Source organism: Staurois parvus, unplaced genomic scaffold, assembly GCF_062004578.1.
Source record: "Staurois parvus isolate SC_StPar_1 unplaced genomic scaffold, SC_StPar_1.0 ptg000018l, whole genome shotgun sequence".
Lineage (NCBI taxonomy): Eukaryota > Metazoa > Chordata > Amphibia > Anura > Ranidae > Staurois > Staurois parvus.
In genome coordinates, this window is record NW_028317814.1 from 23,689,914 (window position 1) to 23,704,164 (window position 14,251).

The 14,251-nt window shown below is 47.1% G+C and overlaps 1 protein-coding gene across 3 annotated transcripts in view; it reads left to right on the top strand.

Moving 5' to 3' along the window:
- Positions 1-12,422: 12,422 nt before the first annotated feature.
- Positions 12,423-14,251, top strand: part of CCNF (cyclin F) — a 73,397-nt gene continuing 71,568 nt past the window's right edge. For all 3 annotated transcript variants that reach the window (XM_089683086.1, XM_089683097.1, XM_089683091.1), the window contains exon 1: positions 12,423-12,532. In XM_089683086.1, the coding sequence (XP_089539212.1) occupies positions 12,520-12,532 (13 nt within the window). In that variant the 5' untranslated portion in view covers positions 12,423-12,519. The remainder of the gene's footprint in view (positions 12,533-14,251) is intronic.

Consider the following 14,251-nt stretch of genomic DNA (forward strand, 5'->3'; position numbering starts at 1 on the left):
ACAGTGTTGCATGAGCACGCAATTGTCATTCAAAGTGTGAGAGCGCTGAAACCTGAAAATTGGCCTGGGCAGGAAGAGGGTAAAAGTGCCCTTAGGGGCGGACTGACAACTCATGGGGCCCCCGGGCAATAGGGGTTCATGGGGCCCCTATGTCCTTGCCTACAATTAAAAAAAGCCTATAAAAAGGTACCAGGGGCATTTCATGGGGCCCCCTACTGACTCCGGGCCCTCAGGCAGTGCCCAAGTGCTCGAATGGTCAGTCCGGCCCTGTAGTGAATTGGTTAAAGAATAGAAAAAAAATACAGTGGCATGATATATATGATTTATGTGAATGAATTATGTCAATTAACACTTCTCTGTTCAATATCACTCTAAATAGCTGTGTACACTTTTATGGTCACCATTTGTAATCCTACTGCTCCAAGGGAATTTGTCAGTTCTCCTCTTTTTCTGTTTTTCAGTTTGCAGTTAGCTATTTGATCCTTCATTAACGTGGGGGAAACAGACTGATGTATAGACTCAAAATGTTAGAATGCCACGTCTTTTTAAATAGGCCCCTTAGTGGTTGTATAATGATCATGAATTGTTGACTTCCATCATCCCCAGTTTTTTATAGAGGATCATTCCTATACACGTCTATATTTTCCTCCTAGGGATTGTTTTGTTTATTTGCTGGAATAACCGTTTATGTTGTCACTTTTCCTTCAATTATTTATTGGTTTGTGCATTTCTGCAGTGCTTACATCAACGCAGTGTGCTGCAGTGCCAGCACAGCTACATTATTCATATCGTTAAATCTCCGAGGCGTCTTGGTGTCTTCCATGTCCCTCTGCTGGTGATCTGGTCCATTGTGAGTGACATTCCCGTATTTTGTATGCACGATGCTATCCATCCTCACTCTGGAGAGAGCTTTGAGCTGGTGAGTCATCGAACCTGTAGGAGAGAAGAGACTTTGTCAAGAGAACCCCCTAAAATGCAATATATACAAAACATTTGTTATGCAAAGCTCAACTGAGAAATTCTCTCAAGGGATTTGCTTTTGATTCACTAAAATACCGGTTCAGCACTTTCATGAGATAGAAGCAAATGTACCAATTTATATAAGCTAGGATAAGCAGAGGACATTCACATTCAGCCAACTACATAGTACAAAGATCTGACAATCCTGAAATTCTGTTTTACTTTTTCAGATTGGCAATATACCAATCCATTCAGCCTATTTGACTCAGTTTATGGTAAAATCTGCAAGATTCAGGCAGGGCTCTATGACCATGTAGTTATTCCAAAAAAAAAGGTTTCCAACCCAGCGTTCAATATTTTAAATACCAAATTTAATTTCAGTCAATGAAATACATAAGAACCATGAGTAGGGTAGTGCTGGCTGCTTATGACCTAGGGGCATTTAGGATATAAGTATATCTTTAGGGCATTTGCACTTCTTTTTTTAGCTTGCTGCACCTCCATGAAGGCAAGGGATCGGACGGCCTTTGATGTTCCCAAGCAGCGATAGTAACTCTACATCAGGTTACCTGCATAGCTCCCAACTGTTCCTCATTTGGTAGGACTGTCCCTCTTTTGATACCAAATTGCTTTGTCCCTGGTGCAGTCTCAGTTGTCCCTGTTTATGCTCTGATGTGTACTGTACATACTGTGTGCTAAAAGGTGTTTCTCTTTATCATTTCAGAAAGTTGGGAGGTATACAGCTTCTCAGGAAGTGATGTAGTAATCCTACAACCAATATATTGCTCTCCCTTTCTGGCAGTGTGTAGGATAGGCGGTTGGTATCTCCTCCATGTTCCCCATTAACTCGTTGGGTCCCAAGTGTGGGTCACATAGGAGGCCTAACCTGGGGTGGGTTCTTTTGGGCTATACTAGGCACCTGTAACAGAGTCACTGCCTCAAACATGGGATACTATTACTCTGTGCCATTTTCATCAATGGCCTGGGACAAGGCTGAAGCCACCATGGGGGAATACTGGACCTTAAGGCAGGCCTCTACTAGAGATGAACATACACTGTGTACATTACACAATAACTGTTCTCCAGTAAACTGTCGGCTCCCTGTGTAAATGTACATCTTCCCATTGTAGACTTGAAATTAGGAGTGACGCTGAGCCTTGTCCACAACTAACTGTCCAGCATTTTCCACTGCTATTTCCCAGCAATGGAGTGAGCCCTGCCATGCATCTTGTGCGGGCTCTACATGAGCACTTGACTTAACTCTCAAGCTTCTGCACCTCTGTATAGGATGGGGGACCTCTGGTGTGTGAGTCCGTTCCAGTTGCTATTGGAGACAGACTGCGTCGGAAGGGATGCTGACAATAGCTCCCTCACCGCTAGAGGCTGGTCCACCTATAACAGGTACACTCTACCGACAGGCTGCCTGGCTGACTGTACAACTTCCCTTGCCCATGGCAACCACATGCAACACTGCACCAGAAAGACTCCTCAAGTGCTGACTCTTCATATTCCAATGTGCCAGTTACCCAAAACTGTGGCAAATGACTTCAGACCAGGCAGAAGGCAAAGTTCAACTATTTACTGTATCAAAGTGCAAAACATTACAGAGTCCAATAAGTAAAAGCAGTTTCTTCCTAGATCCCTATTATCTACTCCTACTCAGGCTATGTGCTGACCCAGCATATCTGCAAAGGTAGAGCTAACAGGCCCATCAGTGGCATTCTGCAGCACCTGGTGTCTTCGGGGAGAACCCCAAGTTGTTCGGTTTCACATCTCTCACTCCTCAGTGTCTGTACTCACAGGGTAGACGGACCAACAGCAAGGCCCTCAGACTCTCCCCAGGGAACGCTTTGGCCTTGGACCATTGTCCCCTTTTATATTAACAGGAGCAGAGGGTCAGACAAAAGATCCCACCAAAAAGAGAAACCCGGGAACCCTAGCCCTCCTGGCTGGGGCAACACCTCACTAGCTCATTTTAACCTGCTTTCAAGTGTAAATGGGGTTGTGTGGTCTTTAGGAGCTGCCTAGCACTGCTGAAGATAAGACTCCTCAAGGATGTATTTTTTCTCTGTCCCTGATGAATGAGAGGCAAGGAAGGGAGGAGGACAACATTATACCCTGACTGGCTGCCAGTGCAAGGGGAAGAACAGACTCTCATTGGCTGCTGCTGCAGCCAGGAAACTTGGCTCACCCCTGGAAAACCTGGGGCAAGGAGGACTTCCAATTGGTTGCCAAGGCCAGGAGGGGATGTGATTGGCCAGCAGGTTTTTAGAATGCCTGACGAAACAGGAATAGTTTCCAAAGGACCTCTGGCAGAGTGGACAGCTGTAGGAATGGCTGCAGTCAAAACCCACAAGATTAGTGACTGTGGGTGCCTAGGCTACAGAGTGAGACTGGTCAACCCAGGACAGGTGAGACAGCCTGAAGCCTAGGGAGAGGGGTCAGGGCTGCTATCACTGCTGCTGCTAAATTGTCCACAGTCCGAAGGGAGGGCTCAGGACTGAAAACTGCCTGCACAGAGACTTGGCTACTGAGAGATCACTCCAATGGAACCTTCTAAGGGCCCCAACGCTAGCAAACTACTAGTAACCCTGGCCAGTGGCGTAGCTAAGGCTTGGGATTGTTATACAGGCTTCAAATGTTCTAAATTTTGCTAACTGTTCTATATTGTGCTGACCGCTTATGTTGTTTGAACCGCATACTAGCACATTATGAAATGCTTACCTTAAAATGAAGCCTTCCAGCGGCAGGCTGTCACTGCTCGCAGGGCTTCCATTTTCAACCAATCTTCCTTCCAGGTTCGCAGACTCATTTGAATGACCGAACCGCAATGCGCATGGGAGTCACGGCTGGGGCACAGAGCTGTGAAGGAACAGCTGAACATTTATGAGATATTCCATGTACCTACAGGTACACTGTATTGCCAAAAGTATTGGGCCACCTGCTTTTCCACGCACATGAACTTTAATGGCATCCCAGTCTTAGTCTATAGGGTTCAATGTTAAGTTAGCCCACCATTTGCAGCTATAACAGCTTCAACTCTTCTGGGAAGGCTGTCCACAAGGTTTAGACGTGTGTCTATGGAAATGTTTGACCATTCTTCCAAAAGTGTGTTTGTGAGGTCAAGCACTGATGTCGGATGAGAAGGCCTGGCTCGCATTCTCCACTCTAATTCATCCCAAATATGTTTTATCGGGTTGAGGTCAGGACTCTGTGCAGGCCAGTCAAGTTCCTCCACCCCATACTCACTCATCCATGTCTGTATGGTCCTTGCTTTGTGCACTGGTGCGCAATCATGTTGGAACAGGAAGGGGCCATCCCCAAACTGTTCCCACAAAGGTGGGAGCATGAAATTGTCCAAAATGTCTTGGTATGCTGATGCCTTAAGAGCTCCCTTCACTGGAACTAAGGAGCCAAGCCCAACTCCTGAAAATCAACCCCACCCCATAATAACCCCCTCCACCAAACTTTACACTTGGTACAATGCAGTTAGGCAGGTACTGTTCTCCTGGCAACCGCCAAACCCAGACACGTCTATCAGATTGCCAGACAACGAAGCATGATTAGTTACTCCAGAGAACATGTCTCCACTGCTCTAGAGTCCAGTGGTGGCCTGCTTTACACCACTGCATCCAACGCTTTGCATTGTACTTGGTGATGTAAGGCTTGGATACAGCTGTTTGGCCATGGAAACCCAGTGAAGCTCTATATTCACTGTTGTGCTAATCTGAAGGCCATGCTTCATGGCTTAGTTTCTGTTGTTCCCAGTTGCTTCCACTTTGTTATAATACCACTAACAGTTGACCGTGGAATATTTAGTAATAAGGAAATTTCACAGATGGACTTATTGCACAGGTGACAACCTATCACGGTACCACACTTGAATTCACTGAGCTCCTGATAGCGACCCATTCTTTCACAAATGTTTGTAGAAGCAGTCTGCATGCCTAGGTGCTTGATTTTATACACCTGTGGTCATGGAGGTGATTGGAACACCTGAATCACATGATTTGAAGGGCTGGCCCAATACTTTTGGTAATATAGTGTATGTTTTATTATAAGCTTACCTGCAAGCAAAGATGTCTCCGCCATGTTTTCTATTGGTTTAATGAGAGCTTGTATTTTAATGTGCTTGTACTGCTTGTTCAGAATATTGAAATATTTTGGTGTGCATAATCTTGGCACAAGATTACTATAAGATGTTAGGCAGCTGTGTCTTTCAGGGACTCCTGTTATAAGATCACTATATCTGGGCAGAGCAGGAAACCTAACAGGAGCGTAGGCTTGGTGGATGTCAAAGGGGTCCAGTTACTACCTCCATGCTCCTGCAGTAAATCAGGGGGGTAGTACAACTTGTCAAAGATGTGAACCTGCCTGTCACTTCACAAGGCACATGTAGGCTATTAGGGCTTATCAGCCAGTGCCAATACAGACACGTGAAGAGATTTCTCTGTGTTATTGCTATCTTTATCAATGTCAATAGAAAAAGTTGGTGGGCAAAGCTCTCCCACTACAGATTTTCTTTAAAGTGGAAAGACAGACAGTTACTATGAAGGGGAGATTTTACCATTGGCATCTCCAAGAGACATAAGACGCCAATACACTCCACCCACAGATAAAATATAACTTTGGAGTGGCCTTACCATTTAGCAGGCTCAAGTGTCCCTTCTGTTGCCTATTTTTGCCATGTTTGTTGGAAGGTGTAGCTAGTTGGCTTACCACTAGATGGCTCCATTCTTATTATAGCATAGTAATGGGAACCTTGTAATTAGGTGCTAACTCCCCTGTTAGGAAAGTCCCTCCTCCAGTGATGTCATGGGTGTAGATGGTGCCCATATAAATGCCAGTAGGGGAGTGGGTCATGGTTGACAGGGCAAGGGAGTGAGTTACCCCAGTACTGCTAAAGATGTAGCCGCCTACAAAGCTGGATCTAAAAGGCCCTTTGCAGGGCTGAAGTCCCAGGTGCAGTAGTACAGAACATGGGAGGAATAGCTGTAGCCGCCCTGTCTTCCCTGATCTTCTACAGGTCCTGCAGTAAAGTACTTTATGCCTACGAGGTCTAGACAGAGCACTCTTATGTGAGTAATGGTGGTAGCTTGGGAATGAGTGTGCTCATTTCTATGCGCGATGTTGCACGCATGCTCAATTCTATGCGCCATTCGCCGTGCAGGAATTCCCTTACAGTATGCAATGGCAAGAGGTGGTGGGATGTACTTCAGGGTCCATTGATGCTGGCTGCTGGAGGATCTATTGTAACTGGAGGGGATCTCTTTTTCCCGGGGGGAGGGGGTATAATGATGTTGGGGAGGTTTACTGTTGATAGTGAGGAATCTATTGTTGCTGTGGGCAGGGGTGTATTTACTACAAGGCAAACAAGGCATTTGCCTAGGGCAGCATTTTTCAGGGGGGCAGCACTGCCCCACGGAAGAAGGGGTGCATGGGGACCTGGTGGGTTCCAAGAGAGATTGCGGGTTTAATGACGGTGTATGCACAGCCCGACTCTTGTTCCAGAGGATGTCTGGAGCTGTGAAGGTGAGTGTCTTTCTCTCTCTCGCCGTGGAGGATGGTGACTGGTGTATGGGGGGCAGTGGTAGTGGAAGGCTCTCTCGGGTGGGAGTCAGGAGTGTTGTTGGTCAATGTCAGGCTCTCTCTGCGGGGGGGCGCCAATTTTTGTGCTACCTAGGGCAGCACAAAACCTAACTACACCACTGGCTGGGGGTCAGTGACTGCTGGAGGAATCTACTGTTGAGTAAGGGGTCTATCATTGCTAGCTGCTGGAGGATCTATAGATACTAGGTATGGGGAGATCTGTTGATGCTGCCAGGGGACTATCGCTGCTGGGGGGGAGGGGGTATTTTGTTACAGGTGGTCCCTTGTTGCTGGAGGGGTGCAGTGTTGCTGGCTGCAGGAGATCTATTTTACTGCTATCCTTGTTATCATTACAAATTCCATAGAAATTGATACTTGGATCTGTATTCTCTAAAAAGGTGGTACTGGGAGGTAGGTCTGGGGTGGAACACAGGAACGATGCCAGAAGGAGACAGGGGATGACTCGGAAAGGGAAAGTTCCTGCAGCCCTGGTTCAGTTCAACGGTTCCCAGTGGGAAAGCACCCTAATTGTTGTTCCTAATGGCTTTATGTTATACAACCATTCTAAGGCCTTATGTACACTGCAGCTGATAAACTCACGTTTAGGAGCTGTTCAGCGTTTTTTTTCAGCAGCCCCTGAACTCTCCCTAATGTTTTCCTATGTGTCCATGTACACATCATCGTTTACAGTTGTTTACAAGCAAATGAGTTTACAGTAATTTTTTTGAACGCGGAAAACTTGCGTTCATCAGTCGTTCAGTGTATCAGTGTTACAAACGCAAAACACTTGTAAACATGGCTAAACATGGCAAATTGCGTTTATAAGCGTTTGCGTCTGAAAATTTTTTTAAACTCTTCCACTTCCCGGTGCTGTCCAGAGCCTTTGTTCATCATGAAAAATGCATGCAAAGTGTTTTCAAGGTACTCAGATGAACAAAACACTGAACACAGGATGTTCCTACCAAGCTTGTCACACTTTGAAATGACCAATTCACACCTCAGACCTCTCCCACCCTTGGAAACAAAAGATATGTTAATGACCATTCACACCTCAAATTCCTCATGAAGACCCCCTGCCAGGTGGCCTTAATGACTCCCTCCACCAGACACCTTTCCCACCCTTGGAAACAAAAGAAATGTTAATGACCAATTCACACCTCAGACCTCTCCCACCCTTGGAAACAAAAGATATGTTAATAACCATTCACACCTCAAATTCCTCATGAAGACCCCCTGCCAGGTGGCCTTAATGACTCCCTCCACCAGACACCTTTCCCACCCTTGGAAACAAAGGAAATGTTAATGAGCAACTCACACCTAAGCTAATGTCAGCACATACTGCTGTCTCTGCTTCTACTATCTGTATTTCTCTGAAACAGTCTGAAATAGTTAATGATTTACCACTTTTCAGTGCATTCTGGGCATTTGGGAGGTTCTCCTGTGCTTATCCTTAAAAAAACACTTCTAAACGCAAAAGCGCATAAATGCAGTATGTAAACGCAGCTAAACAGACTTTTTTTAACCTACGTTTTCCAGCAGTCAGTTTCCATCGTTCAGAAGTGTCCCGTGTACATGGGGCCTTAGTTCATAAAGTGCTGGAAGCCTAAACACATCACAGTGCATCAGACCTCAGTATTTAGCTATGCAAGTGTATTTCAACTCTCATGCCTTGCTTGTTGCCTTGTTGTTTTGGACCATAAGGTCCTAGCACTGACTCTGCTAGCTCCTGTTTCAGTGTACGGTCTAACAATACTTATAATACAATTGGATCTGTTGCATGGAACGAGGCTACGTGACCCCCTGATAAATAATTTACAATTCCGAAACGTGTTACTCCTAAGATTACATAAATAGAAATGGCTGTATGGCGGAAGAATAAGAGTGTATTACAACCTCATTAAAACTTTATAATGATGTCAGAGTCAGGAATCCTAATCCTTTTTCCTAATCCGGGCCCCGTGTATTAGGCAGAGTATGGGTAGACTTTATAGAGAAAATGTCTGACCTCAGGGGTATGGATCTGCAGAGCTGTCCATAAAACCGCATACTTGGCTTGGCAAGCAAACAAATCCATGTCAATAGAGAGGAAGGGGAGGGAGGAATCCCAGTAGATTGTAGAGAGGTAGATAATAAATAGCAGTAGTGGCCAGCAGAAGAGTCTGCATTGTCATAATGGAATAATGTGATCAGTTAAAGTTCATTAACCCCTCGCCTACAGGGCACTTATACCCCCTTCCTGCCCAGGCCAATGTCCAGCTTTCAGCGCTGTTGCACTTTGAATGACAATTGCGCGGTCATGCAACACTGTACTCATATTAAATTTTTATAATTTTTTTGGGACAGATAGAGCTTTATTTTGGTGGTATTTATTCACCTCTGGGTTTTTTATTTTTTCTTAAACAAACAAAAAACCACTGAAAATTCTGAAACAAAACGTTTTTTCTTAGTTTTTGTTATAAAATTTTGTAAATAAGTGATTTTTCTCCTTCACTGATGTGCGCTAATGAGGCTGCACTGATAGGCTGCACTGATGGACACTGATAGATGGCAGTGATGGGCACTGTTGAGGAGGCACTGGTAGGTGGCACTGATGGGCATTGACAGGCATCATTGATGGGCACTGAAAGGCAGCACTGATAGGTGGCACTGACTAGCACTGTTAGGTGGCACTGAGTGGCAGCACTGACGGGCACTGATAGGCGGCACTGATGCACACTGATAGGCACTGATAAACAACACTGACTAGCACTGATTGGCAGCACTGATAGGTGGCACTGACTGGCATTGATAGGTGGCACTGACGGGTGACACTGAAAGGCAGCTCAGATGGGCACTGATATGTGGCATTGATGTAGCACTGAAATGTGGCACCAGCAGGTGGCATGGATGAGCACTGAGAGCTGGCACTGATGGACACTGACAGGTGGCGCTGCTCGGGCTACACAGATCATCAGGGCACACTGATCATCAGTGCTCTGTTAATCTGTGTAGATGTCCCCTCCGAGGAATGCCAATTACCGGCTCTCCTCTCCTCACGAGCTGTCAGCGTGACAGCTCGTGGGGAGAGAAATGCCAAAAACCGGCATTTCCCTGTTTACATGTGACCAGCTGTGATTGGACACAGCTGATCACATGACCTAGCTGACATCTTCGACTCTTTCTGTGGATCGGTGATCCGCTGTGTCCGAGGGACACAGCAAACTGCCAATCGCCGCATGCTCCCGGAGCTGCGCATGCGCGGTTGGAATGGGAGGACATCATATGACGTCCTCCCAGAATGAGAGAACCGCCTTGCATCCGTCATTTTACTATATGGCGGGCGGGAGGCAGTTAAAGGCAAAACTGTTTTTTTTTTTTGCATTTTTGGAGATGAAGATGGATTAGAACCCCTGTCAGATTTTATTGCTGTCTGTGCCCCAGTTATGAAGAATCGCCCTATCTATTTGTCCTGTTTACCATTATCATTGATACTCAAAGCAAAAGAAAACCCCACATTTTGGGTTGTCCCCCTAAAAGTAAAAGAAGGGAAATCTTCCAGCGGGGACACTAGTTCTGGTGACCTGAGGGCCCCCCAAGAGATTTCCTTAATTTATAGGTATTTCCTCTCACTTCCTATTTTGGCTATGGGACAGGAAGTTAAGGGAAATCTCCCCAATGGGACAAAGATTTCAGAAATAAACTTTACAGGAGTTATAACCCTCCCTTATTCAAATTTGTTTATAAAAACGTTTTGCCTATAGTTCATCTTTAATGCTTTCCAACATTCTGATGCACAGAATCTGGGCCTGTGGACAGAGGATAAGAAGAACAGGTCAAAATGGATGTGATTCAATGATGATGCCTTCAGGTTGTTTAATAATGTGGTCATTATTCACACAAAGCATAGCTTGCCACCCTGCTTACCTTTCCAAATCTTAAACACACACTTACCTATCCCAGGGTCCAGCAATGTCCTCACCTGCACGGTTCCTTCTCTCCACCATGGTGCCGGCATCTCAACTGTAGGCACCAGGCTGTGACAGCTTGCAGCTTCACAGCCTGGTGCCCACTGCACGAGCTGCGCCTCCTAATTGGTCCAGTAGTCTCCTGGGACCTGTGAAAGTTCCCAGGAGACTGCAGGAGGGAGGAGGGGGCCAAACTTCCGGCTCACTTCACCGCGGTGGTGGGAGCAGGTACCTGTCAAAAGCAGGTATTCACTCCCCCCAAAAGGTGCCAAATATGGCAGTGGGGGGGGGGGAGGAGGCAAATAAGCGGAGCTTCTGCTTTTGAGTGGAACTCCATTTTAAACTGTTATTAAACCCAGGACCCTTCATTCACTATATCCGGTCTCCCCGGACCCTGCATTCACTATACCTGATCTCCCTGGACCCTGCATTCACTATACCTGATCTCCCTGGACCCTGCATTCACTATATCTGGTCTCCCCGGACCCTGCATTCACTATATCTGGTCTCCCCGGACCCTGCATTCACTATATCTGGTCTCACCGGACCTTGCATTCACTATATCCGGTCTCCCCGGACCCTGCATTCACTATATCTGGTCTCCCCGGACCCTGCATTCACTATATCTGCTCTCCGCGTAGCCTGCATTCACTATATCTGCTCTCCCCGGAGCCTGCATTCACTGTATCCGGTCTCCCCGGACCCTGCATTCGCTATATCTGGTCACCCCGGACCCTGCATTCGCTATATCTGGTCATCCCGGACCCTGCATTCACTATATCTGGTCTCCCACCGTACACACATGGAAATTCCATTATTTTAGTAAATATAAACTGCTAAAAACCTTTTCCATTAGCAGTATATAGTAGTCATGTGACTTTTGTCAGTGTCCAGCAGAGCACTGGTTAAACCTTGCAGGAGGAGTTTTCATTCTCCCATGATCATCCTATGAGGCTGCATATTGCCTTCTTGTTCCTCTTCATGCACTGCAGTCGGTGCGTCATTGCATGCTGCCTAATAAAACGCATTTCCTGCTTCCTTTCAGCGCAAATCACTTTAGCGCAGTGCCATGGACTGCATTCACAGGACGCAAACTGTCCCGTCTATTCATAGGGCGCCCAGCACAATGTGGTGTGAATGGGGTGTAACACTGCTGTCTATAGGAGGCCTGTGATGGAGGGAGGACAGGCAGAGGACTCCGCTTCTTCCTATACTACACTGAGCATGCCCACTCTTCTCCTCACTATTACCATGGAGACCGAGCACACGCAGAACCAGCCTCAGGTGCCTCCCTCCAGTTTAAAGAGCCGGGCCACGCCCCCGGCCCAATCAGAACCTCAGCGTGTTTCGAATTTACTCGCGCGCTTACGCTAGCGCGTGCTGGAGTACAACTCAGTCCTCAGATAACCTCTGCCGCTTCCGACTTCCCTCTGATTGGTGCCGGCCACGTGACGCCAGCACGCAACAGGTCCAACCCTCCCTACGGGCCAATACCAGCCAGCCTGCCTGAAGTTCAAAAAAATACGCGCTGCCCTCTGGGATAAGGCGTGGCTACACAGCATGGCTCGCCTCTCGGACCAATCACAATTCGTACTGAAGCGCAAGGCGCCATAGTTACTAAGGGCACGCCGTGCAGCGCTACGCCAAAATCACACACTATAGCGGCACTAGCGCGCCAGCGCGGACGGCCATATCAACTAACTTTGAAGGCCGATAAATGTGTAGACATAGGAATGTACGCTAAGGTAGTAGTTTAAAAATAGAAGCTTCCGGGAACTTTGCGTGGTTTCCATAGAGACGCTACCGCCCTTCCTGAACGTGTCAGGGATAGGCTAGTTTCATGACGCGGGCGTGGCGATTCTTTCTTAGTAGGCGGAGGGTGGTTTAGTGAATGGCAATGAGTAGGGGGTGTGGCCTTAGCGGTGGTGGAAGCGCGGCCCGGCTGGTAGCTCACACCGAAACCTGACTGCTGGACCAGGCGGCCGCGCTGCACCCTGCTCCCCATCTACCTCACTCACCTGCCGGGATGAAGGGAGGCGGTAAGTGCCCCTCCACCCAGCACTGCTCATCTCCATAGGGGGCGTGGTGCCCGCTGCCATGTATGGCTAACACCTTGTCTGCTCTGTGGGGACCCCCAGTGACAGGATGGCACCCCAATACTGTCACCCAGCAAACTATGTGCTGCCTCTCCTAGGCGGATTACCTGCCCCTTACTAAAACTCCCCATACACTGTACAATCTCCTTTAGTTCGATGATACGCCGTGCAATCTGATTGTCCCGTCTCCTTTAGATCGATGATACGCTGTACAATCTGATTGTCCCGTCTCCTTTAGATCGATGATACGCCGTGCAATCTGATTGTCCCGTCTCCTTTAGATCGATGATACGCCGTGCAATCTGATTGTCCCGTCTCCTTTAGATCGATGATACGCCGTGCAATCTGATTGTCCCGTCTCCTTTAGATCGATGATACGCTGTACAATCTGATTGTCCCGTCTCCTTTAGATCGATGATACGTCGGACAATCTGCACCGACTCCTTTAGGTGGATGATACGCCATGCAATCTGACTGTACCGTCTCCTTTAGATCGATGATACGCCGTACAATCGGATTGTCCCGTCTCCTTTAGGTCGATGATACGCCGGACAATCTGTCCCGTCTCCTTTAGGTCGATGATATGTTGTGCAATCTGATTGTACCGTCTCCTTTAGATTGATGATACGCCATGCAATCTGTCCCGTCTCCTTTAGATCGATGATACGTTGTGCAAGCTCCCATAGGATAACAAAGACAAACCTTACCAATCCATTTATTTCGCAATCAGGCAGCCCCTTGTACCAGAGATTGCCCAATCAGATTGTATAGTGTGTGCGCTCTGCTGGGTTTAGTAGTTGCCCAGCTATGCAATCTCCACCATTTATAAATGGAGATCTGGTGTCCAGTAGTGGAAGATCTTGGGTGACAGGTCCTCTTTTATATCGGGGGATCAGGTTCCCTATCTGAATTACTGACACCCCCCCCAGTGAGCCTCTGCTTCTGAAGGTGACCATCTACTATACAATCTCGTTGAGATCTACCATCAGCCTGACGTCTTACAAACTGATTTGATTGGGATTGTCCGTAGTTTTGCTAAAACTAGAATTTCGTCCAATCAGATTGCGTAGTGTATGGCCAGCCTGGTGTAACTCTTGCTCTGATCACCGTCTAATCATTCGTGCCATTGGTTGATATTGTCGTCTTCTAATGTCCCAGCATTCCTCTGTAGCCTCTCTCAGGGCTTCCTGGTACTTGTAGTCCTCCCTGCAGTGACAAGTTGATGGCTGTTGATCAACTTCCCTCCATTTTCAGAATGAAGATCTAAAAGGATCATTATATGGGGGGAGGGGAGGGGCGGGGGCCACACAGATCACAGGATTGGAAGTCTTCAATTGATGTGTTAGAGAACTACAAGTCCCAGCATGTGTGTCAGGGCTTCCTGGTACTTGTAGTTCCCTCTGCAGTGTCAGGTTGGAGGCAGACTTCCCTCTATTTCTGCATGATGATCTATAAGGTTCATTATATGATTTGGGGGGGGTACAGATCTCCGGGTTGGAAATGTATTGATGAACTACAAGTCCCAGCATGTCTGTCAGGGCTTCCTGGTACTTGTAGTTCCCACTTCCCAGCAACAGGTTGATGACTATTGGTGAACTTTTTTTTCCCTCCCTTTAGTTTGATGTTCTATATGGGGGGGGAGGGGGTGAATCTATACAGATC